This window comes from Phyllostomus discolor, chromosome 10, assembly GCF_004126475.2.
Source record: "Phyllostomus discolor isolate MPI-MPIP mPhyDis1 chromosome 10, mPhyDis1.pri.v3, whole genome shotgun sequence".
NCBI classification, from domain to species: Eukaryota; Metazoa; Chordata; class Mammalia; order Chiroptera; family Phyllostomidae; genus Phyllostomus; species Phyllostomus discolor.
The window spans coordinates 95,071,371-95,097,406 of NC_040912.2; the positions used below are offsets into that span (position 1 = coordinate 95,071,371).

Genomic DNA, 26,036 nt, shown 5'->3' on the forward strand with positions numbered 1-26,036 from the left:
GCAGAGGCCTCGTTAGCCTCTTAACGAGGCCCTGTGTCTCCGACACACGAGGGGGTTCCTGTTTGCAGGTGGACGGAGACGGCCGGGCCCCAGTGGCAGTGGTCTCCCTCTGGGGTTACTGGGGGGCTCCCAGATCCGGGATTACAAAGCGTGCTCTGCAAATGGGGAGTGCGGCCCGACGCTGAGGACTGGCCCCCAGCCGTGGGCTTGTCCACGTGCAGGCTCCAGGGCGGCCCGGCCTGGGGTCGCTGTCGGTTTGGGTGGCGCTGACCATCAGCCGTCGGTCTGGTCGGGGTGGGGGGTGTGCAGGTGATGGTGGTTTTTCGAGGGGCCCTGAGGACTCAGACCCAGTTCCTTCCGGCCACGCTCGCCTCCGCTCACTCGCCAGCCACCCCACGGAGGGCAGGTCTGTTTCGACGTGAGATTATTTTAAAGTTGGCATTTGACTCTATTCTATGCTGCCTTGATTCCACACAGGTGGAAAGAGCCTTTGAAACCAGCTCGTGGATTAAGCGGAGAGCAGGGAGGTTTCAAGCCCACGGCCACGGAGAAGCAGGCTGCGGCGTGAGCGGTCAGGGAGGGAACGGGGCCGGGTCACAGAGGAGGGTGCTCTGGGGCTCGGTGACCACGGAGGACGCGGCAGCACGGCCGGTCTGTCCCGGGAACCGGTCTGCGGGGGCGGTCGGTGCGGAGGGGGCGGGGGTGCCCTCCAGGGCCCAGGGCTCCCAGCCCCGCTCTCTGGGTGCGCCTTTGCAAGTTCCTGCCGTGTGTCTGGCGCCGTGCTGAGCGCGGAGACACTGGCGTGACTGAGACACCACAGCCTCGGCTCGGGGCTCACAGGTGAAGGGACGACAGACGTGAGGTCACGTGACTGGACGCTCGCTGGTGGACGTGAAGGCGGAGACGGCTCTTCCCCGCCACGAGGGCCGAGGGGCAGCTGCCCCATCGCCCGCCAAGCGCCAGGGCCTCAAATCAGGTCGGAGCGGCCCCCTCTACGCCTCCCGCCAGGGGGTTGTTAACTGGGGGGAGAAAGGGGTTTCCTAACAGTCGTGTTCCTGGTGGAGCGGGAGGGGCAGCACTGGGTGACAGGCTGAAGATGCACTGGAGCCCCACCCGGGGGCCTCGCTGGGACCTGGCCTGACGCGGGGCCTTCGCAGTGGCGCGGGACTCACAGGGAGGCTGTGGGCAGGCTGACCCCCCGAGAGCAGGGTGCTCGTCCAGGGGGCTGGACTGGCTGGCCCCCAGGGCCCCCGATGGGCCCAGCCCTGCTGACACCTGGGTGCTGGACTTCTGGCCCAGAACCGTGAGGTGTCCTTCCTGCCACCTGAGCCGCTGGTCCGTGGGCTCACGTGTCCCCTCAGAAACCCCGAGACAGGAGCGCAGGGCGTGGCCAGCAGCCGGTTGCGGTCTCCAGGTGGACGCTGGAGGGTCCCAGGGAGACCAGAAACCGCTCTGAGGCCAGTCCAACGAGTGCAGGAGCCTCCGGAAGGCAGAGCTCACGGGCTTTCTGGTTTCGAAGCCGCGGGGCAGTTTAGGGACGGAGGTGAACCCGGACGCCGCTGGGTCCCGTAACCGCTCTGGGCTTCCTCATCTGCGAACTGCGGCCCCCTCACGGGAACCAAGGACCAGGGGCGGCTGGAGGTGTGACCAGCAGGTGCTGCCGGCCGGCCGGCCGCCTCCCGGCTGCCCTCAGGGAGCTGTGGGGTTGGCCTGTGCCCCTCTCATCTCTTCACCCCCAAGCGAACCCCAGTCTTACGGCCGAAGGACTGGAGGGGGTTTCTGGAACATTACGTTGTTCTGAGGACTCCGGTGCCTCATGCCCTGCTCTGCCGGGGACGCTCTGGGGACCATCTTGCCCCTGATCAAAGTGTCCCTCCGTTTCTCACGGGGACGCCGTCACACCCAGCCTGGGCCGGTCCCGGCCCCAGAAGGGAGGCCTTCAGAACGTGTGTTTCCGTAAAAACACGGACGAAGGTGGGAGGAAAGGGCAAGGGGGTGGGTGAGATGCAGGCATCGCTCATTTCACTTTACGTGACTATTTACTCTGATGCTGAATAAAAATTGAATTTGTCGCTATGGCAACCGCCGCATCACCAGCGCCCTCCTGGCTCTCGGGCCGGAAGCACATCTACAGACCCGTGGGCCCACGTGACGCGGTCCCTCCCTCCAAACGAGCTCCGGGAGGCGGGCCAGATGGTTCGTACCAAACTCACATCCGTCGATACGTCAAGTGCAGTTAATTAGATCGAGTTGATTTTTGTGTGATTTTCTTCACTTTTGAGAAACAGGAGGAGTCACAACAGGTGCGTCTGGCAAAGGTCGGAAAGGAGCCCACCGCGGGGCTGAGCGCCGGGGTGGGGGCGCCGTCGGTGGGCTGAACACGGAACCTCTAGGCGGCTGCTGCGGACGCTTTCATGCAGCTTCATCGGACTTCCTGTCCAACTCCAGCAAGCAGGCTTTCCTCAGGGGCGTGTTTTGGTTTTAGGAGAAAAGAGTTCAGTTTTGCCCTTCAAGAAGTTCAGGTCACAGTGCGGCAAGGTGCCGTGCACAAAGGTCAGCCGGGGGAACAGTCTCTCCCACCGCCGGGCCCACAGCTCTCGGGCTCAGGGCAGAGCCGACGGCCCTTCCTTCCCTGGGGCCTTCCCTCTCCCGCCCGGCCGGTCCCTGCTCACCCCCCTTCCCGCACCCTGTGCTGCCCCACGGCGCCCAAGGCCCCTCAGACGCAGCGCGGACGCTCGGGCGCGGCTGCTGCTCCGTCACCCCTTCCCACGAAGGCTCCCGGGTCCTGTAACACTTGTGGCGAACTCGTGTGCGTTCCTCCCTCTCAGTGTCCAGACACAGCCAGGGGCCCGCGGAGGCCCGGGGAGACACGGCCGGGCGGCAGGAAAGGGGTGTGCAGCCCGAGGTTAGGCCCCGGTTGGGCGGAAAGATGGGGCTCGAGCACGAGCAGGCTGACCACATCTCGAAAGACAGAAGCATCAACGCCGTAACGGACGCCCGGGACAGGGAGACAAAGACTGAGGCGAGAAGTCAGTGTGTCCCTGGAAGTGCCACACACAGGGACAAATAGGCAACGAGTGTGTAGCACTCGAGACCAGGTGGGGACTTGCCACACTGTGGCCCTGAGGTGAGAGGAGAGAGGTGAGAGGAGAGAGGGGAGAGGGGAGAGGGGAGAGGAGAGAGGGGAGAGGAGAGAGGAGAGAGGGGAGAGGCGACCAGGAGGCCGAGGGGCGGGTGTGTGAGAAGGGCCACGCCCGGCTAGCGGGAGGGTGACCACGGCACCAGCGGCACCAGTGGGCAGTGACCGGGAGCCCCAGACCCCAGGCACGTGGCCTCCACGTCTCTGGAAACCCTCACGACACCCCCGCTGGGCCCCAGGCGCCCCTCGGACCACCGGGAGACCGAGTCCTGGGGAGCGAGGCCGCGCCCAGAGGGGATAGATGACAGCCTCGTGGAGCTGAGGGAGGGCTCCAGACGGACCCTGAGCAGGGCCGGCGGCCCGGGGCCCTGACGGGCGGGGCGGGGGGGGAGTCAGCAGAGGTCGCGGGCGCAGAGACGAGCGTGGACGCGCGGCTGCGGGCACCGGCGCGGGAGCAGGGACTGGGCGTGGCACTGGGAGGAGCAAGGAGACCGAGGTCACAACCTCCTGACCCTCGTGTTTCTCTCCGGGGGGGGGGGGGTAGTGGGGGGGAGTGAGCACGTTCTGCAAAACCGGCGGCAGCGACGGGCCTGCCCTGCGGGCTCAGGCTCGCTGGCCGGGCCCCTCGATCCGGCGGCATCGGGCACGTGCTCGGGGCGCCTGGGGAAGCTGGCCGAGCGCAGCAGCCGGTCAGCGGGCTGCCCCTGTCGTCGGGTCCTCCCTCGAGGGCCCGGGAAGCAGGCAGAGGCCCTCGGGTGCAGCTGCCACAGCGGGGGCCCCCACGCCCCTCACCTGCCCTCTCCAGGCAGGGTCACCTCACGGGCACGGGACCCCCCTCCCGACACGCCGACTGGTGCCCGGCGGCCCAGACACCCTTCCTCGGCTCGGGGGGCGCGGGTGTCCTTGACCTGAATGCGTCGGGGTCTGTCCCCACCCCCGGGCACCAACAATGCCGTGCTGTGGAGACAACCCTCCCAGGGGCTCAGAGGGTCCCGGCCCGCTGTCCTCTCCCTCGTGGCTGCTGAAGTCCTGCCCGTGACAGGGGACAGACACTTCGTTCCCCCAGCCCCGGCCACCGGCAGAGGAAAACCAGGGACGGGGGTGCCTTGCCGGACCTCCCGGAATTTTCCGAGGAGTTCTGGTCAGTCACTGGTGGTGCCCACCCCGCACGCCGGGTCACAGGGACACGAGTGTCCGCTAGGCACTGCACTGAGCTCTGGGAGCCGCCCCACCCCCATGCGCCTGCTCCTCGGTGGGTGCGGGGGCTGCCGCCCCGAGGAACCACCCGTCAGACAGGCTCTTGTGCCGCGAGCAGGACCCGCGGCTGCCGGGCCGGGGAGCTGCCCCTGAGGAAGCGGCGGGTCTTCGGGTGGCTCCGCGGAGACCCCTGCTGCCGAGAGCCCTCCGCCCCCACACGTGGTCAGCCGCCCCAGGAGGCCTCGGGGCATGACATCGACCGTTCCCAATGCGGGCGCGAGACAGGCCCGGTCCACGCTGACGCAGAGCCGCCACCCCGAGTGCAACCCCTTCCACGTCCTGAGGTCGGGGCCCAGGCCCGGCCGGGCCACCCGCGCAGGCCTCGCCAGGCGCCCCCTCCCGCGCACCGCACAGCCGCGCCCGGGGGGACACCGCTCTCGGGTGATGTGAATCAGCTCACGGGACACGCCTGCTCTTGTGTCGCCCCCCCCCCCCCCCGAGCAGGCCCCTAAATAATTAAGATGAGGGGCGCCCTCTGGAACCCCAGGGGAAAGGGTGACGATGCCCTTGGCCTGCCCTTGCCCGAAAATCCAACAACCACGAAGCACTGGAGAAGCACGTGGTGTTTCTTACCCACGACCGCCTCTTCTCGGGGAGACGGGATGGCGGTCCCAAAGGCAGCCGACCGGGGTCGAGCGCTGCAGCCGCCGGGGGCAGCGTGCCCGCTGCGGGACGCAGGCTAGCCAGCACCTGCCCGCCGGCCTCCCCTCGGCCGTGACCTCACGGGACCGAGCTCACCGGCCGCCCTACCGGGCCTCGCGCAGCGGGCTCCCCGCGCAGCGAGCGACGCGTCTCCGAGGAAGCCCCTCGGCTACTCACCGACCCCACTCCGGCTTGAAGGATCCTCAGCCCAGACGATCTCTCCAGGTTGTCCTTGTTGTCCACTGTCAGGAAACACGGAGAAGGACAGGGGTCAGCTCGCGAGGGACTGCCCTCCAGACTCCCTCAGCAGTTTCCTCCGCGGCGCGGACGCCCCGCTGCACAGCCGCCCCGTGGACTCGCCTGAGCGGGAGGCCCTGAGCCCCGCCTCCCACTGGGAGCCGGGCCCACGGGCCAGCGTCCCTGCGACTCCCTCCAGAGGACGCCGTCGCAGGAAGGACGTTCTCGGGCTCTTGGACATGGGTGCGAACTGCGGGGTCCCGAGTCAGAACACCACGACGGGCAGCAGTTACACGGTCACTGCGACACGAGGCCCCCTGCTCGGGCTGGCTGGCCAGGGGCCTGCGTCCCCCTGCCTGTGCCGGGGGCTGCTCTACGCCCTCTCGTTCGTGTCCCGACCAGACGCGTCTGTAACAACCTAGCTCCACGGCGAGCCTCCCCCCGTTTGCTCCTGACGGGTGGGGAACAGCGGGGGCGGAGGGGGAGACTTTCGGAGAACGAGCCGCCCCCATGTCACACCGGGGGCCTGAGCTCCGGAAGCAACGGGCACAGGTCCCTGACTGCCCAGCCGCCCTGGGCTCGCCCTGCAAGCCCGCCTGCCCCCCGAGTAGGGAGGAGGGAGTCACAGAGCGGCCGATCTTGGCTGCAGCTGTGCAGGAACGCTCTTTGGGGTGAAGCCCCGTCATTTTGGAAATGAAAACCAGAACAAATGGAATTTTATTCAGACCCCAAGAGCAAAGAGCGCCCTGCGGTCCTGGTGGACGCAGGGGGTGACGGCCAGGAGCCGCCTGTTGGGGCGCAGCCTTGTCAGTCTGGGGGGACACAGTGCCCTGCAGGGGACGGACGGGAGCCCCTTGTCACCACCACCACCATCCCCACTGCCCGCCACGGCTGGGGCCCCTCCGTCGTCTTGGCAAAGGTCTCCCCTCTGAACGAATGGATGTGCTTTTCACCTCCGGGTGACGGCCCGTCCCCGAAAGAACGCGCAGCACTGCCCCTCTGGGTCACGGCAGCAGGACCTCCCGCTGCTGCTGCTGCCGCTGCTGTGGAGTGGGTGCGGGGCTCGGGGTGTGGGGCGCGGCCCAAGCGGGGCCTCGACGGGGAGAGCAGCGTCTGGACCAGCCGGGGGTTTCCACCTGCTGCCGTGAGCACAGGACACGTTCCACTGAGCAGCAGGCGGCCCTGGGGGCAGCGGTGAGCAGGAAGCACGGAAAAGCGGGATTTAGGGGCAGCGGCCGGCCGGCAGGCTCGGGAACGGAACAACAGCCGGGCATCAGAGGGCTGAGCGGACTCCCGGGAAGGGTGGGCGGGGCCACCCGCCCTGTGTGGTGAGGCTCCAGGGCGACGCAGGAGGGGACCCCGGCTGCTCTCCAGCAGAACCTCGCCCGCAGGGCAGGCGGCGGCCGGGGACTCCGTGGGGCAGCCGAGTGCTGGCCTGGTGCCCCGCCTGCAGCGTGAAGTGCAGACCCCTCAGCACAGCCTGCCAGCCCGCCCCGGCGTCTCCCACAAACCCGCCGGGCCTTGCCCTCCAGTCCCCTGGGTCCCGGCCCCCAGGCGGGCCTCGCCCCCAGCGGAAACACAGCTCGGACACTCTCAGCTCAGGGAAAGCACGGCCGTCGTCCATGCGGCCCAAGGGCCTGCCTCAGTTTCCCCTCATGAAGACCGTGTGCGTGGAGGCCCCCGTGTCAGGGTGAGGAGTGTGTGGGCATCGGCAGGGGCTGCACGGGCCCCGGGCTGACACTTGGCATCGGATAATCCACGGATTTATTGGGCCCGCACAGCGCCCCGCCTGAGTACAAACTTAAAGGTTCTGCTTTTTCCCAGAACACGCAGAGGGTGCATCGTTCACCCCACTCCTGGTCTTTCTCTCCGTTTCCCTTGGGGCGTGTCTGAGCACAAGCAGTGCCCAGGAGTCGCCCGGCGGTTGTGAGCTCAGACCCTCCGGCATGCTCCTGCGGTTTTCCTCGCACACCGCTCTTCATCTTACACCCTTCCCTCCGGGACCCCCCACAACCATAGGGACCCATTCTCACAAACCCTCTGGTGGGTGGAACCGGACACCCCGCCTCCTCCCACGGACAGTGTCCCTCCCGTGGCCCGTCCCTTCTTAGGTGCCGGGGTTGCCCTCCCGGGCTGGTGCGCCCCGTGTCTGCCTGCGAACACACCTGCTCAGACTCTGATAAGCAGAGTGGCGGGCCGCCGTCCCGTCACCCTTTGGTGACCTCCGCAATGACCATGACAGTTTCCGGGGCCAGGCGCAGACTCCGGGCCATGGGGCGAGCCGGCCGGCGGGAGTCGGAGGGGGGAGAGCCGATTTAATGAGTTGAGGATGATGCATAAAAGCCCGTTTTTATCTTCCCGGAGACACAAAGGGCTTCCAAACACCACAAAGAAGTCCTTTAAAATTAAACTCGCTAGATGAAGGGATATGCAAATTACCTGGAGCAGCAGAACCCCGCAACGATCTCAAAACTCGGCCACAGCCGTTTAATTAATGTTTTAATTTATCGGAACACTTCTCTGCACTTGACAGTTCACGCAGCATCCCGTGTAATTAAGCGCGTCGCCACGGCGGAGGGCCCTGCCCGTCTCTTCCCCCTCACCTTCACCCGGAAGGACGTGCCGAGTCCCCTCTGTGGGCCACGAGGTGGTGGGGACCACTTGGGGGTGGGGGGCCAGGGGGCAGCTCGAGGAGCGGGGCGGGGAGGCGGCACCTGACCCCCGACTCGAGGGGAGCCTCTGGCGTCTGCATGCCGAGCCCGGTCCTGGCAGAGCGACACCCCCGGGCCCCAAGCTGTATCCGCACGAATTTCCACCACAGAAACATGCATCTTCTCGGCCACCTTCTGCCCCCGGAGAGGGGAGGGACAGGGAGCTGGAGGACCGTCACGGTCATTAGGGGACCTCTGGCTGACCGAACTGGAATTGGCGTGGTCCCTGGTCAGAACTCGCCCGGTCAGCGAGGAGGGACTGGGCCGCACATGTCCTCACAGGGGCGGCCGCCTGCGCTGGAGCCTGTGGGGCTCACATCGGTGCTGGGTCGGTGCCGGGTCGGTGCCGGGGAGACGAGGGGGCGCGGGGGCAGGAAGTCGACCTGCTGCCCCAGGTGCCCAGGCCCCTCCTTGGCTCCGTCAGGGCTGGGAAGGGGGGAGCAGGGGGCGACCGGCTCACGATGGCCCCCTAGGGCCCCAGGGCCCCAGGTGAGCTGCCTCAGATGGGGGGGGGGCGGGGCCCTGCTGCTAAGAGCCAGTGTGGCCCCCCAGCGTCTCCTCTCTCGGACCCGGGGAAGACGCCCAGCCCCAGGCTCTCTGCCCAGCCCTGGTGGAGGGTGACGGTCCTCGGCCCCCACTGCAGAGCCCATGACTCTCTGAGCAGCTGTCGCTGCAGGGACAGAGCTGTGGCTCCCTGGAAGGAGCCCGGTCACCGACAGGCCTGGCCTGGGACCGGGCAAGAGCTGGACGCGTCCACAGGAGCCTCCACCCCTTCGGGAAGCTGGGTGGTCACCTCAGGAAGTGGCCAAGGGCCAGCTTGGAGCCTTCGCCGTGGGAGGGGCAGCTGGGTGTGGGGGGGCCTGGGGGTGCGGCCAGGGACAGGAGCCCTGCCCAGGCCCTGTTCCGGTGCGGGGGTGCCTACCAAGGCCCGTCTGCCCCTCACGTCTTCCCGATGGGGTCATTTTCTTTTGTCTGTGGGAAACCCTTTAGAGTTAACTTAAATGAGGACCTATTGGCGACAGACTCATTTCCTGGGAAGTATCCTTACTCAACTCTTGTTTTTTAAGCCCTCGTTTTTGAAAGGCATCTTCCCGTGGAACAACTCTAGGTTGACGACTGTCTCCCCGTGGTAACACGCAGACGTCCCCCGCCCGTCTCCTGGTTCTGTTTTGGCCACTGAGCAATCAGCCGCGAGGCGAATTCTCCCTCCACCTGGGGCGTGCGCTTTTCTCCTTTGTCCGGAGGCCCTGCGGTCTCGGTTACAGGTCTGGACACAGGCATGGTCTCACGCTGAGACATCCCGAGTCTGAGAACTGGTGGCGACAGAAAATTTTCAGCCGTTGCAGCTGCAGACGTGGCCTCCTGAAGACCCTCTCCCCTCTGGGGGCTCCTGTTCGAGGTACGTGCGGTGTTCTCACCTGGGCTGCTAGGCCTCCTGACTCTTAAAATGCACGTGTATTCCCATCTCTCCGGGCTGCATTCTGGATCATTTCTCCAGCGTATCTTTCGGCTCACCGATTCCCTCTTCGGCTGCATCTGCTCTGTCTTGACTCCTGTCTGTTGGTGTAAGCTTTCCTTGTATCTCTCAGTTTAAACATCCCAGTGTTTTCCATTTGTTTAGTCACTTTAAGGCTCTTAACCTTTGGGTCACAGTTTTTCCTCCCTCTTGTTTCCCTTTAAACACACACAAACACTTAAATTTACGTGCGGGGTCTACTCGTCACGCAGTCTGAGGCTCCTTCTGTCCGTCCTTCCAGCCGCCCGTTCCCCGGCACGCTCTTGGAAGTTTCTGTCCAAAACACTTCCTTCCCGGGGTTTTAACGGTGGGAACCCCTTGAACACAGAGAAGAAGGGGGTTCCTTTGGGTGGAACGAGCCTGTCTTCCCTCTAGGCCTCTGGACGCCCCACTCACTCGGGACCGCTCGACACTGAATTAATTCCTTGCTGGGGGCTGAGGGACCACGCGGGTGCTGTGAGGGCAAACACCTGCCCGTCCCCCACCCAGGGACCACGCTGAGGGCAGGCAGCGCCCCACCTTCTGGGTGAAAGGGGGCTGTGCTGTTATTCTGAGGTGACCCCAGCTGTCTTCCCCAGCCTCGCCCTGGGGCTCGCCTCCTGCCCACAGTCTGTAAGGTCGTGGACACTGAAGCTCAAGGTCAGCCTGGTTGGGGAAACACCATCGGGTGTTTCATGGTCAATGTCAGTGTCCATGTACGGGTTCTGCTTTCGCCTGGTTTGGGACCTTCCAGAGTTTCACTGACTCCAGACAACCGGCGATGTTTAAAGTTGTGTCTCCGGGTCTTTCCATTCCAGCATTTCCGGTTACTTTCTGAGTGAGGGTCAGCTGAGCCCCTGCTTCTCCCAGTGCGCTGATGGGAACAGGGAGAACTCACAGCCCTCCCAGAAGTGCCCCATGGCCCGCGCTGTGCCTACGGAAGAGCAACTTATTTAACGTGGGTCTGAGCAAAACTTCGGGGCGCGCTTAACAGGAAGTGTGTAAGGCATCAGACGATCAGTTGTGTGTTCCACTGAACATAAGCATACATTAGCGTGTGTACAGAACTGGCAGATTTAGTCAGAGATTTTTATGCGGATCCGGGCCCGTTGGAGCAGCAGAGGCCGAGCCTCCGCCGTAGCCGGCACGGCCGTGCCTGGGTGGCTGCAGGGAGCAGAGCCAGCTTCTCCGTGACGGCACGGGTTAGCAAGCAGCGCGTCGCGGCACGGTGCGCTGCTCCGCTTCCGTGATCTCTTGCTGGGGAGAGAGCGCCGAGGGCCACCGCGCTGCAGATGCTGGGGGCCTCGCAGGTCTGCGCCCGGCCTGGCGCTCCCCCTGCAGGCCCCTCAGCTCCACACTCACAGGCTGTGCCCCCCAGCTAGATGCTCCCGGGGACCCTCGGGGGCCCTCCGTGTGCGCCCACTGCCCCACGGAGACGCCCCGGGCCCGGCGGCACGTCTTGCGCACTCGCAGGCAGCTGCCGCCGCTGCGGGGCGCGTCGCTTCACGCTCTTTGCCCCTCCGGACCCGACGCTCCCTCCGTCCGAGGCCCCGTGTGAGGGGCAGGCGCTGGGCACGCCTGAGCCTCCAGCGCAAACGTTTACACGAGAGCCCGGGGCCTGAAAGGCTTTCTCTCCTTGGAAACTGAAAGGTCAGTTTGTCAGGCCCACAGCTCGGGTGCCCGGGAAGGGCCCTCAGCCCGCCTTCCAGCCAGAACTGAGTAAACAGACGAGGCTGTTATCTGCCGGCTCTCCGGGGAGGTCTCCCGAGAGCCGGCCTCGGCGGGGACGGGGCTCGGCTGCGAGCTGGCAGCAGCGACAGGCAGCGAAAGCGAGTGTCGGCTCCAATTTCCAAGTCATTTTTCAAATTATTTTAATTAGATATTGTTTCAGACTAACTTACATTAATTTAATAGCTGATATCAACATTTCAGGTTTCAATTTGTGCAGATGATTTTCCCAGGCTCCCCAGCCGCCTGCAGTAATTCAAACCACGATGTTCATCCTCCGCCGTGTTCTGCACGGGGCCGGCCAGCTGCTGTTCCCCGCAGACGGGACGAGGAGGGGGGACCCGGGTGTTTCGGGGGGAAGTGGAAATCTGCCTCCTTATCGTTTATCTCCCGACAGTACTGGAGCAGGTAGAGCTGAGGCCAGGAGTTCATGATAGTCTCCCCCAATTTCGTTACATAATTGGCTTTCTAATGCAAATTTCAGTGAAATCTGATGTTTTCTTTAAAAATTAAAGCTGTCTGACTAAACATCCATATCCCACGATCAACACATTTTCTGACAATTTTCAGTGCTAAGTAAGGCCTTGAACTTGCCCCCAAAAGATCCTTCTTGCCCCAGCACACGGTCAAAATCTTGGGTTCTCAATTTTGTCAGACTTTGTTGTTTTTTTACAGATACGTAGTCAGCCCATGCCTTTTATAAAGGTGAGCGTGAACTTCAATCAGACCTCCGCATCATCAACTATGGAACAAGCCAGAGAGCCTCAAGTGCCTCTCTAAGGCAAGAGAACCTGCTTTATCCTTGCAGTTGGTGATCAGAAACACGCAGACCCCAGTCCTTTGTCAAGAGCCCAAGGAGCTAGGAGCAGTGCAGTTCCTCTCCCAGTCACTTGAAAGGAAAATAAAACCAAACCAGAATGTCACCTGCACAGGAAAAGCTGAACAACGAGAGAAATGGGGAGGAACCTCAAGCATGAGGACGGAGAAAAGGCAGGAGCCACTGCAATAAATGTGAACGGGTTAAATCGTCCTGTGAGGACACAGTCACCCAGGTCCACCTATAGGCTCTCTACGGGAAACACGCCTAAAACAAAGCAGTTTGGAAGAATTAAAAATGGAAAGGGCTGGGAAAATGAGGTGAATGTAAACAGAGACAAAGGAGGGGTCATGGGATCAATGTCATGACAATGTACAATTTTAAGTTATTTTAAAAAGTGAAGTCAACACAATTTTCTATCAATGTTAAAAGAATCCAGAGTGAAGGGATAGTATTCACGAGGTCATAGATGCTGAGAAATAAAACCACGGAAACTCACAAAGAGGAAATGGCACACTGCCATCGACGGCTGGACAGACGGCTCTCCTGGTGCCGAGTCCTGGGACCTGCGTCCAGCACCTGGACCGCCTCACTGCCACCGGCACTCCCAGTTGCCCCTTTGGACTAAGGAGGACACGACATAGCTAGTCAGTGAGACGCCAGACTTGAGATTCGTCTCCCTAGCCCACGTGGTGGACATGCAGAGAGTCCGAATAAAGACAATTTGGTAGCAACTGATCAAACACTGGAAGCAAAAATGTAGCTGATCAGACAGGGGGCCCGAAAGGACTTCCACAGTTTCCGAAGAGCAGAGCTTCTGCAGGTTGCATTCTCTCATCATGACCCAGTAACACTAGAAACTGAAGCCACAGAAAGGGAAATGCTGCAGCCAGCTGGGCACCGGCAGACACGCTCCGCGATCACGCTCAGACTGAAGGGGCACCGGGCACCGTGACCGCAGCGCACTCAGAAAGCTCGGACTTAGACCGCCAAGTCCGAGTCCGCGCTGTGCGAGGTCCTCAGTGCCCGCCACGTGGGATTGGAGCCCCGGTGGTTTCGTTATTGAGTAAGAAAAAGGCAGACAGGAGACCAGGCATTCGGTTAAGGACTCAGAAGTAAAGTCGTTGAAACTTAAGGGAGGGAACAGAAATATGTGATAAAGATATAAATGAATAACCTATGAAAGGGAAACACAACTGATGAATAAACCCAAGAGCTGGTTTTAGGGAAAAATACAAATGCTCTTACCAGAAGTCTAATAAAGAAAAAAATAAGACACCCCAAATCCAAGAATCACCAACAGCCAATAGTGATAAAAGAAGCAACCACAGAGACTTAAGGGTTACAGGCTAACAACACTACTAATAAGTGAAACTGGGGACTCTTCAGGAACTGAACTATGAACAAAAAGTGTAAACAACTGAACCGGCCAAGGGACACAACTGCAGAAGAGTGGAAAAGACCGTCAGCCAGCTGTCCCCCAGGACAAGTGCGAGGCCCCGGCGTCGGGCTGTGAGTGTCCCCGTGACGTCTGTGCTTCGCAGCCCAGTGGGAGCCCACGGGGTGAGGCCATCGGGGGCCCAGGGACAAGGGTGGGCTCGGTGGCCACCCGTGGATCCTGAGCCTCAGGGACCCTGACTCCTGCATCGAAACGTCCAAAACCACGTGAGCGAAGTATCCACTTCCTTCCTCCACTTATGAGTCAAAGGTCAAGAGTCAGCTGCACAAACGGAGACAACTGATCGCCGACAAGGAGCAAAGGCCTCTGGGAGGAGGAAGGGCCGTCTGCCCCGCCGACGGTGCGGAGACCCAGAACATCTGTGTGCAGGAGGAGTGGGGGGCACAGACCCTGCGCCTGTCACAAACCCAGTGAAAAGGACACCGAAACTCGGCGTTCAGGGCCAAACCGCTTCCAGGGGAGGACACGGGAGGAAGCCCAGCGGCCCTGGGTGAGGGCTTTTAGATACAACACCAGCAGCAGCGCAGTCTGTGAAAGGAAACGTTGATAAGTGGGACTTTGTTGAAATTAAAAACTTCTGTTCTGCCAGAGGCACCGTTAAGAGAACAAAAGGCAAGCCACAGGCTGGGGAAAAGTTTTTGCAAAACACATCTGATAAAAAACTATTATTCGAATGCGCAAAAACTTTCAATATTCACTAATAAAGTGACGCTCCGGAAGAGGCAACGCTGTGGAGATGGCTGGAAGGTCCGTGCTGCCAGGGCTGGAGGGGTGGAGAGGGACGGACAGACGGATGCAGGGGATCTCCCGGGCAGAGGGAGGGCTCCGTGTGATGGCTGCCGAGGGTGGACACGTGTCACTCATTGCACGTTTGTCCAGACCCACAGGATGCAGGACTGAGCGCGAGCTGGGGGCTAACCGGGACCAGAGTCAACGATGACTAACTGATGCCGGCCCATCACAGGCAGTGCACGCGTGACACTCAGTACGGGAGCTGGGGGGCCCGGAGCAGGGAAGATAAACGCAAACTTCTACATTCCGCTCCGTTTTTTCTGTAAACATAGGACTGCTCTAAGAAGAACGCCCACACAAATCACAAAAACTCGAAGGTCAGGAGTCCGCTGTTTCTGCTGGAAGGGGTGCCCGAGGGCAGGCGTCCGAATGCTGTAGGGGCTGCAGGTGTAGGGGCTGCAGGTGCAGGGGCTCCTGGGGTGCAGAGACTGTTCCTGAAGGGGATGTTCCGGGCTCTCATGAGCAATTGTTACTTCCCAGCTCAGCTGGCTGGCGCTGCGTGTCTAACAGCTCGTCATGGAATCTTCCGTGTTCAGACACCGGAGGGTGGGGGAAAGGAGGAGGGTGTCCCGCAGGAGGGCAGCCCTCGGGGCCCTGCGCCGTGTCCCGTGTCTCAGAGGTGAAGATGACATGGGACCACGGCCCACAGCAGCGCCGGGCCAGGGTGGGCTGCGGGACTGGACCATGAGACTGGGCCGCATGACCAGCTCTGCGGGTTTGGGATCACAGGGAAAACTGTGGGGGAGCCCTCCCCAGGCATGCCTGGCTCGCTGGGGCGTCGTCTGTGCTGAGCTCAGGCTCTGCCCGGTCCGCGCGCCCGAGAGCAGCGTCTGTGCTGCTTGCGGGCGGGACAACATCTGTGTGCGGCCCTGAAAGCGGCCTCAGTTGGGAAAACATTTTCCATATTTCAACAGACCGCTTCACTAAGTCACAAATAACTCAGCTAATCCATAAGGCCACTCGCTTACAAAAACCCATTTGCTCTGCTTCAGAGCGAAATGAAAATATACATTACAGACGGGGCCCCCAGCCCTGCGCCGGCCCCGGGGGCTGTCCTGTGCTGCCCCCCCCCCCCCCGACAGCGGAGAGACGCCCCCTTCTCCCGAGAGCCGCGGGAATCAGCGCCCCAGAGACTGTTGACCTGGGCGAGCACATTTATTTGTAGCCGGGGTTTAATGGGAAATTTAGCCTAAACTGTGTGTTTCCATGCAGGCCCATAAATAAAACATCAGCCTGGGTTTTTCATCTTTATCCCAACGCTCCGCAATGCGCAATATTAGCGCACCCCGCTGGGAAATCTTCTCCCCGACCACACAGATCAGGTGAGTCTACCAGGGGCCCTCTGCCAGCCAGCGGGGGAGGGTGGGAGCAACTGGCAGCTCGTCACCGAGATCCCGAGAAGGGGGGTGGGGGGGCGCCCAGGCCCCGGGTGGGCCCCCACCTGCAGGAGCTGCCCACAGACCTGCCGAGTGCAGGTGGGCCCCTCCTCAGGAAGCTCGGGGAGCTGTTCTGTTGCCTCTGCAGACGGCCCCGGCACACAGGACTGCTGGTCCGAGAGGCCAAGGGGGGACTTTTGGAGAATAAAGGGCAAGTGTGCCTTTTGGTTACGAGAAACCGCAGCTCTGAGTCCGGGGTCCCCTGCGCCCCAGGATCACCCCTGAGGCCCTGAGCTCAGTCCCACGTCAGAGCCGGTTCTCTGACAGCCCATGGTGTTTGTCGCTGCTCCGTGGTGGCCACGCTCCTTCTGGAGCCCGAAGACCACGGGATGTGGAGTTCACACCCTGGCCGGCTCTGGTGACGCTGGGGACACCCCCGCACGAGGTTTGACACCCGCCACGCCCAGTAGGAGTCACTGCCTTCCAGGCTCACTGTCCCTGCACCCCCACGGTGGTGGCCAGAGTCACGCCCTGCCTGCGGGGCGAGCCGCTCACCCAGTGGAAGGCAGGAGGGCACCAGGGGCGCCTCCCCAGCTGGGCGTGCTCGGGAGCACCAGGTTCTGACCCAGAGCTGTGACTCGGGAGGGGCCTGAGCCCTCGTTTCCGACAGGCTCCCTGAAGCCAGGGACTGCGGTCAAGGCCACAGAGCTGTGTCAGTGAGCCGCCGGCCCCTCGACGTCACGCCCTGGGACGGCTGGGAGCCATGACACCGTCGGGGACAGTGGGCGGCTCTTCCCAGACTCTCGTCGGAAAACGCGCCACAGGCTGCCCTTCCCCTGGGCGATCCTGGAACCTGTTCTTTCAGGGAGGAGGGAATCATCTCCCTGCGAAACACGTACTGCCTTTTTGTCATGATTATCAAAGTGTGGTGTGATTGCAGCTTGTTGGTGCGGACTTGAGCAGCCTTCAAGCCCACTTGTGGCCTCAGGGAGGGGGCCCGGCCTACGTTTGCAGGACACACCGAGCGGTCCTCTGTCTGCCCACCCACCTGGCCCAGACCCGGTTCGTTGAAGACGAAAACCAGCTCCTACGGAGCGTCCGCCACAGGCAGGCGCTGGGGCAGGCCTTTCACACACATCCCGCAAACCCTGAATCTCGTGCTGTCGCTCAACAAAAAGTGGAGCTGGCGGGAAGGGGTGTAGCGGTCACTGTCACGTATGTGCACACACGACAGGACGGGAAACGGGGCCCAGGTGGCCTCAGCAGCAGCGTGGCCTTGGAGTCGGCGCTCTGGGCGCCCCACAGTGCCCTGCTGCGCCCCCTAAACAACTGGGCGCCACGTTTACTGACAAAGCCCACAGCCTGCGGCTCAGCCCCGGAGACCCGGGCCCTGACACTGCTGTCTGCCGGGGGCAGCAGGCAGGGGCTGACCGCAGGGGGGCGGGTGTGCTGGGTGGGGGCAGGAGGAGGCTGGACACTCAGAACAGGGTTCTCGTTTTCCACTGGGCTCCGCTGCCAAGTCTGTGGGTTTGTCATTGGACTGAGCATCTCTTCACACCTTCTGTGTGTGTGAAGATACCTCAAGCCCCGCTCCCTCGTGAGGAAGACGTGAGGGACGTCCTGGCGTCTGCTCACACGTGGGGAACGGCCCTGGGCAGTCTTCAGGGGACGGCCGCCGTGGCAGGGGTGTTCACCGAGTGCGGGCTGCGGACGGCGCTGCGCCAGCGCTGGGTGTGAACTTGCTCCGAGAGCCTCAGGACAACCCCGGGGGAGGGAGCCGGCCTGGACACCGAGGACCTTCGACATCTCGGGGCTGGGGGGACCCGCACTCCCAGCTCCGTCCACGGAATGACCACCTCTGTGAGGCTCACCCGTGGGGCGGACTGCGCCCGGGCTTGTGTCTCCCAGTCTCCTGGCGTTCCACCACTCGCCACCCATGAGACGTGCCCCACGGCCCTGAGAAGGCGGAACTTGCCCGGTGCCGTCCCCTGAACTCAGAAAACCGGGGAAAAGAGAAGCGTGGGCCCCAAACACGTCTTGTGATGACGGACGTGCTACCGAGGGAACCCCGTGCCCCGGGGCCTCTGTCCGGCCCGAGTGCTCCTGCTGCATGAGGAAACCCAGGGCAGGGCCCGCGTGGCTGGGCAGGGATTCCACAGGCCACCCCTAACCCGCCGGGGGAGCCAGGTGGTCACACCCGAAACGCTGTTCCCGTTTCCACCCAAGGCGAATCCAGAGCCGGGCACGGGGGCAGGGTGCAGGGGAGACAGAGGCCCAGGCATCTGGCGCGCCCATCCCCCCTTGCGTTCCACGGGACCACGCTCTAAAATATTCACGGTGCACAGTGTGTTAAATGATAGCAATTAGAGTTCCGATTAATATTTGATCACAGGGGCAGCATAACCCAGCATCCCCGGCGGGGCCCCCTGGCCTTGCTGAGTGGGGGGAGGCCGGGCTCATTGGCTCCAACAGCTGCTCCCACGTCCCCTTCGAGGGCCGGGACCCTCCCAGACGTCTGGGGGTGGGTTCACGATGCGCTGTCGCTGACTGAAGGGGTTTCCTCGCTGCTGTAGGCGGGACGTCGTAGTGGGTTGCAGTGGGCGCCGGCCGTCCCTGTGGGTGACCGGGAAGGGCCCCAGGAGCTTGCTCGTTTCCTGTTTCCCCTGCTTCCCGCTGTGCCGGCTCCCAGGAGTGTCCACGGTTCACAGACACGGTGCCGTGTCCTCCGGGCTCTCTGAGCCTGGCTTCCAGTGAGCTGGCCGAAACCTTCCCGAAATGGGTTTGCTGCCTCAACCAGGCTTCTGTTGTTCTTCCACGCAAATTCTGATGAGCAGGAGATGGGCGAGGTCTCCAGAGGGGAGTGGTCACAGAGCCGGGGCTCCCGTCTGGGAAACGGGGTGCGGGACAGACTCGGCTTCGCCGAGAGGGACATGCACGTCTGGGGCAATTCTCCTCTGCTCTCCCGACGGCACGGCACGCCGTCCTCTCCCGAGTAAACGCCGAACAGGCCCTTGAGGAACGGGAGTCCCACCGGGGCCAGGCTGCGGGTCTGCAGCTCGTTACCTGGACCACAGCCCGGGGCCAGGGCGGGGTGGGGGGAGGTGGGACACTCGGGAGGTGTCTCAGTGAGTCAGGGATGAGTGAAAAATGCAAGTCCTTGGTAAGATTTTTAGGGGCAATTCCGTAAACTCCTGTTTTTACAGGTGACTAAGGGCTGTTCACTGTACGTCACAGAGACCGTTGGCAGCTCAGCTTTGATGAAGGGAACTGGGAGAACGGCCGGGGTCCTGGGACGCTAGTCCCGGGCTCTCTTCCCTTTCTGCACCGCGTCCCTCCGCTCTGCAGGCCGGGCGACGTCCCCTCACCCGCGTCCTCCCCGCCGGCCCTGTCCCCCGCCGTCCCCGGTCTGAGGCTGAGCCCATCCGGGGCGTCTCCCGCTCCCACGCCGGGCTCTCTGAAACGTCGGTGCTCTTCCGCAGCCTCCGCTCCTCAGCCGGGGCTCCCCACGTGCCCTCGCTGGGACCGCGTTCCCGGGCCCTGAACACACACACGCGGGACAGCTGTTTGGAAGTCTTCGTCTCTGTCTGCGGACGGCCTTTTCCTTTTCTCCTTTGGAAACGACGGGTCACATTTTCCTGCTTCTTCACACGCTCTCTGTGGCTGCCTGCTGGACGTTTTGTCGGGGACGTTGCAGGCACGGACTTGCTCCTTACTTGCTGCTTGTCAGGTCAGAAGTAACTACGAGCGGCTCGCACCTACACTTACTCGTATCCGTTTCCGCTCGCCAGGGCTGTGTACTTGTCCGTGGGGAAGTTCTGACAGCGGCGCTCCTCAGCCCGAAGGTGGGCCGACCTTGCTCGCGTTCCCGCGGCGAGTGGGAACGGGCTTCCCGAGTTCCCCGGCAGCCCCGTCTGCTGGCGCAGAGGCTCTGCCCGCCAGCCCGGGCTCCTGCAGCGGCTGCCGCACCACTGCGGGAAAGGCTGCACGGACAAGAGAAGGTGTTTTGCCTCAATCAGTTTTTAAAACGACAGGAATTCCCTGGGCAAAGCTCTGTTTTCTCCCAGGTGAGCCCACGGGACGACAGACTCCGATCTCTGGTGCCGGCCTTCCCGGCGGCTTCCTCGCCCTTCCTGCACGCCCTCCCCACCTGCACCCCTCCAGAGCACCCCGCTCATGCCCTCCACCCACCCCGTGCCTGCCCTCCTTCCGAGAGGACTCAGATCATCGGACGGCAGGTCTGTGCACCACGGGGAAGGCGGCAGCCCCTCCGTGTCTGCACGCGAGTCGGGGCTGGAGAGGGCGGCTGCCCGGCAGCGCAGAGCTGGAGGGAGGTGGATGGGTTAGTAACAACTCAGGAGCCGCGGAGTCTGCCTGGAACCCTGTGCACCGTTCAGCTCCCTTCCTCTCTCCCCGCTCTGACGGCGGCGGCACCCGGCACCAGTCTGTGCTCGGGAGCCCCGTCCCCGGCTCCTGAGTGGACGGGGAGCAACTTGCAGCCCAGTGGCCCTCTGACACGTTCCACGTGCTCTCTCGCTCTGCTCTCCCTGGACAACACCGAGCTGGAGTCTGGAAGCAGCATGACCTGTGGAGCCTTTCTGATCGGAAGCAAACGCCGTCTCTACGCGGGACGTGACCGCAGCCCTCGAAGCGGAGAGCCCCTCTCGGTGCGGAGCAGAGCCCTCGGGGAGGGGCGGGGCCCCCACGTGGGCCGGTCTCGGGGGCTGCCGGACGCATGTGCTGGCTGTGTCTCACGAAAGGCCCCCGCTGCAGCCGCGGGGCTGCAGACCCCACTGCACCTGAAACCCGGAGCTGCAGGGGAAAGGCGGCCACCTGAGCAGGGGCCAGGATTTGGAGGTGAGCGCAGTGCTGGGCGGACGTGCGGCATCCGACTTCTCCTGGTGAAACGGGGTTTTTTAAACATACAACGAGAACACCAGCCACGTCGGCACGGCCACGTGGGCTCTGAGGGCCGAGGAGGCCACCACCGGGCTCACCCACGAGCCTCCCCACACGGCGCTGCTCATCACGGCAGCCGCACGAATGAACGGAACGGAATAAAACCGACTCAAACACGCAGCTCGTCCCTTGGTGGCACCAGCAACATTCCCAGGCTCAGCCGTCACACGTGGCCAGTGGTTGTCACGTCGGAAGCCAAGAGCGCGGACATTCCCGGTGCCGTGGGGCGTTCCGGAAGGGCTGCCCTAGGGCACTGAGGCCGCGTCATGGGTGGGGCTCTGCAGGAACCCTGGGTGTCTCTGCCACGGAAACACGTCAACAGTGAAGGTCGCAGGAACTGACCAGAGCTGAGGTCCGAGGAACGGCGGGAGCCAGGCCCAGAGGCCTCACCGCTGCGTCCAGTGTCCACTCCAGCTCAGAGGCGAGATGGATGCAGAGTCTGGCTTCTTGAATCTGGCCTCACACCTGTGGGGACGGCGACTGCCCACAACGCAGGACAACGGTGCAGGCGAGGGCATGGACAAACGGGAGCTCTGCGGGCAGCTGCCTGGCTGTCTGGGGCTCTGCCCAAGTCCGTTTGGGACCCGGGTGCTGAGCGGCTGGGGGCCCTGGGAGGCAGCCCCCCCCCCCCCCCCCCCCCCCGCACCCATGCAGGCTTCTCACCCCGGGCAGGCCCAGCGGAGGCTGGAGATGGGAAAGAAACCTATGGGGTCAGGCAGCCAGCGGCCCCACCCCCGGAGGGGGGAGAACGTCACGCCCACAGAGCCGTGAGGGGCTGGTGATAAAGAATGAAGCGCTCTCCGGGGTCCCTGAGGGAGTCCCTCTCGTTTAACCGACACTGCAGTCAGCCCCTGAGGGCCGACGCTCGCTCACGGGCTGCTCCCACCCACAGACCCGCTCTGAGAGGCGGGCCTCAGTCCTGCTCACAGCAGGACCGGGACTAGGTAAGCACCGGGGCGGCACAAGGGGAGGGCTCAGGGCCAGGAACACCGACACAGTGGAACTGGACAGGAGAGCCTCGCTGTGGTTCTAGAAGGTTCCGCTTTACACTCCATTGTCCACCACCCTCTATGTTCCCACAGATGAGCCTGGAGGGCCAATTCATTACAGTAAGATTCCTCGTCTGGCTCCTGCAGACCTGGGCGGGGCTCCTGCTGCCGGCCTCTCCCTGCCCCACCTGGGCCGGTGTCTGGAGCTGGGGGGACTGGCGGAGCTGGCAGGACGCGGTTTGGGGCACACGCCCTGTGAGATGCCACCTCACTCTTGCCACTCCTCCGCCCCCTCCCCGTGCCCACCAGAGCTCAGCTGCAGCTCTGCAGGGCCTGTCTGTTTCTGGAGGCTCCGGACGAGAAGAAAGGTCGGGAGACACCAGCTTCTGTCCAGTCGCAGCCGCACTGCCTGCTGCAGAGTCCCTGGGAGCACAGGCAGCCAGAGCCAGGACGCAGGTGGGAGAGGGCAGGAGCCGCGGTGTGAGCGGGGTGGGGGTGCCAGCGGGTGGGGTGGGTGGGGACTGCTGACTCCCCCCCCCCCCCCCCCGGACAGAGTGGTTGCTGCTGCACCGGGCACATTGCAAGCGCTCATTCCCTGCTCTGAGAATTATAACACCACATCCAGGGTCACAGTTTTAAAAAAAGCCACAAAATTCTGTCTCTACCCCCTGGCCTCACTGTGCACCAAGCCCGCACCCTGCTCCCCGGTCTTGGGTTAACCCAGGGGTGTAGAAGCCCAGTGAGATGGGAAGAACCAGAACGTGGCCCCTGCCGGCCCCTGCCGGGCTGGTGGGGCTTCCCAGCCGAGCAGGAAGCCAGCAGAGGGCCGGTCGTCTAGGCAAGGCGCTCGCTCGCCCGTGCTCGATGGAGAGCCACCCACGCTCGCCTCCCCCAGCTTCTGCAGACGGCAGGTGTGACCACGGGGCACGGCGGCAGCACACTCAATGGGCCGTGTCCCCACCACAGGGAGCGACAGTGAGAAGAGGGGGCAGGCACTCCGGTCCCCTGGGAGACGCAAGGTGCAGGGTGCTGGAACTAATGACAGACGTGGGGTTCCGCAATGACCTGTGGATTTCGTTTACTGAGAGCATCCCCGTGCTCCGGGGCGGAAATAATTAAGAACCCATTCGGTTTTATTATTTGTCTCCAAGCACCATGGCGGGGGCTGAGTCTCGGTTCTTAAAGAGAGAATCACACGGGTTACGTGTTATAGACATCAGTTCAGTTGCTAAATAGCCCATTAGCTTGGGTTTAATTACTTCCCATCTTCTGAGGAAGTGATCCGGAGTGCAGACTCCCCACGACAGCCCCAACCCAGACTGAGACAGCCCCAGCGAGGAGTGGGGGTCCCGAGGACAGGGCTCCTCGGCCAGGCCCTCACGGCGTCCCCAAAGCCCCCGGCGCCATTCCATGAGAGACCCCCGTGACTTGGCACTGTGGCCAGCCAGCCATGCCCACCCCCAAGGGGCCCGGCAAGCACGAGCCCAGCCACGGAGTGGTCTCCCATCACCCTCCCGATCCCGCAGAGGCGTCGCTGCACGGACGAGACGAAACTTTTATCAGTAAGTCCTGTTTCTGTGTGTGTCTTAGTTGAGCCCCACCGTCCACCCCCTCTGAGGAGGACTGTCCCGGGGACCTGACCGTGGTCTGTGAGAGGCTGTGACAGGAACTCTCGCTCCCGAGAAACCCATCCCGCCCAGCCCCGCTCTGTGGGGCTCACCACTGTCCCCAGAGCACCCTGGGGGTACGGGGCTGGGGGAGTGCTGTGTGCTCGAGTCCCCAGGCGCTCGGCACCCACATTTCTGCAAGGACGCCTGGTCCAACCGGGCCTTCCCGTGTGCCGTGCGGTCCCCTGGGCTTCAGGGCGTGGCAGCCTGGCGTCTGATTCCCTGGTCCGGGGCGGGCCCTGGGCATTCGGCCTCGACCCGTATCGGGCAATCCCCGAGGGCGGCAGGGGACAGGCCTCCCAGATGGACGACGGTCAGTCAGTGAGATGCTAAGGTGGCTGCTGGCCCGCAGCGAAAACATTTAAAAATCCCTTGAATTAGCCCATAAATCATTCTTTGTAAGTGCGTGCGTGTTTAGGGTTTTAACGCAGGCTGAACTCTGGGAGCTGCCCAGCCAAGACCACTCGCTCGGAAGGGGAGGTCTGAGTCCACCCGCTCTTTCCCCACAGACCCCTCCGGGCCTGAGGGGCAGCCCAGCGGGAAGGGGCTGGGTGGGCTTCCTCACACGCCCGAGGAGACCCCCGGGGATGCGTCACACCCTGAGGAAGACACCCGTCTGCAGCCCCGCCCTGGCTGCCTCGCACGGGGCCTCGTGAGTCCCACGCACTGGTATTTGTTCTCGATACTTTTTGGAATAAACAAACGAGTTTTTTGAGCCATTCACCCTACAAAGGGTAAAGATGAATTTTTTCTAACCCACCGTGAGCCCAGATTTGAAGACTTCCAGGAGGAAAGTGAGTGGAGAAGCAGACGCCGGTTGGCGAGTCCGGGACCCAGGCCGCTCAAGTTCAAGGCGTCAGGGCAGAGAAGGTGAAGCCGGGGACGTCGTGCGGGCTCCGGTGGCGACAAGCGAGCGAGGCTCTGCAAGGGTTCAGCCCCACTGGCCGCGACGGCCTAATCATTATTAATTCCTGTGGCATCTCCTGGGGTGGCATTAATCACAGCGGCTCCTTGATGCAGTCGGGAAATCAGGAGGCTGCCCATACGCTCCCAGGCAATCCGCATTGATTAACGGGCCGTCGTGCCTGCGTGTCACCCTGCCTCACGGTGAAGTGCGTTTCTCACACACTTTGATTAAGACGCAAATCCCGAGCCAATAAAGCAGGGAAGGAAAAACCGGGGCCTTATCGGCATGCAGCCATGAAAGCCGGGGAGCACAGAGCCCGCGTTGCCGGCGGCTGCACCAGCCACCACTTGAACTGAAGAGAACAAGGTCTCCCCGGGGAAGGTGTGGGCTGCGGCTGCTCTCGCTGTACTTTAATTTATTAATTGCACATGTACAGAAGCAACTAGAAAATGTGTATTCAACACTCCAGTGAAACGAGAGGCTAATTCGCAAAGATACGTGCTCGGTGCATGTGAAACAGACACAGGAAGCAGAGATTTGGAGGCAAACTGATCCTGAGGTACAGAAAATACCTTTTTACCACTTAAGGTAAATGTCCAATTTCTGGAGGGTAAATTGCACACTGCCTCTGCCAGCAGCGTAATCCTCTCGTGGATGATTGGCGTCTGGATGTGGGGGTGACAGGCGGGGAGCGTATCCTGTGACGCACAGCTTTCCCGGGTCAAAAGCCAGCTCTCCAGCAAACAGCAGTGCCCAAGTCTCAAAAAAACCATGTCAGAAGTCACATCGGCCACCCATTTTTTCTCTGCTCGTTCAGTTGTGTGACTCTGTGGGGACGACAGACACACGCAGAGGCACCTGCAAGGCAGGACGGATGCCTCAGCTTGGGAAGGATGCGCCCAAGCACAGGGCGACGCCCTCGTGCTGACGGACACGCCCGGGACACAGGTAGGCCGCTGCAGCCCCTTCAGCCGCAGCAGAGGCACCGGCAGCCACGCTCTGGGCTGGTGGGGGTCACCGTGTGGCGTGGCCAGCAGTGCCTGGGACGGACGCGGCGCCCTCACTCCTCAGGGCCGGGCAGGGGTGGGGTGGGTTCAGAGGACGCGGTCCGGTCGGCATCTGCAGGCTAATGGGAGGGTAGCATCGGCGTTAAATGCCGAACAGAGAGCTTCGAAAAGCCCACAGGTGTGAAAAGTGAGCAGCGTCTGGGGGTGGGCTGGGGGAAGAGGTGAAGGATCATGGGGCGCACTCTTTTTGTGGGGTACACTCCTGCAACCTGTGGAGCTCCCATAGGCCTCAGACTTCCTGGTGAGAGGGAAACCAGAGTCCAGTGTTCACGTCACTGTCCAGCCTGATCTCACAAGGCGGCCGGAGGCTGCACGGACAAGGCCTGCCCAGGGAGGCCACGGCACCTGCTCACAGCAGAGGCGCCGGCCCCGTGAGGCGTGACCCGACCAGTGAGGACGAGGGAGGCGGGTCCCGGGTGTGGTCTTACTCAGGTTGTAATACTGCCTGAAATATCGAATGCCCGGTTTTCGGCTATAGGCAAAGTAAGACTTTATGACATCATGTAAGCACTGTTGTAAGATGCAAAATGCCGATTTTTAAATTGCAAAGTAAAGTAAAAGAAGGAAAAGAACAAAGATAAACTGTATTTGGGGAAGAGACGGTGCCTGGAAAGGGCCCTGTGGTGTGTGATTGTGGGGGACCCATCTCGGGCTCACCCAGGGGTCCGGGGAGCCCTCAGGGGAGCCGTTACGCAGCTGGCCCTGAAGGACGCGGTCGAGACCGGGGCACTAGGACGCCTGCGCTCCCCCCTGGAGGTGGCACAGCGGGCCGACCTTGGAGCCGGGCCTGGAGTTTG

At 62.7% G+C, this 26,036-nt stretch overlaps 1 protein-coding gene across 1 annotated transcript in view; it reads right to left on the reverse strand.

Moving 5' to 3' along the window:
- Nucleotides 1–26,036, reverse strand: part of PTPRN2 (protein tyrosine phosphatase receptor type N2) — a 372,178-nt gene that overhangs the window by 114,939 nt on the left and 231,203 nt on the right. Inside the window, 1 exon segment of the mRNA XM_036011084.1 lies at nt 5,216–5,280. Coding sequence (XP_035866977.1) covers nt 5,216–5,280 — 65 coding nt within the window.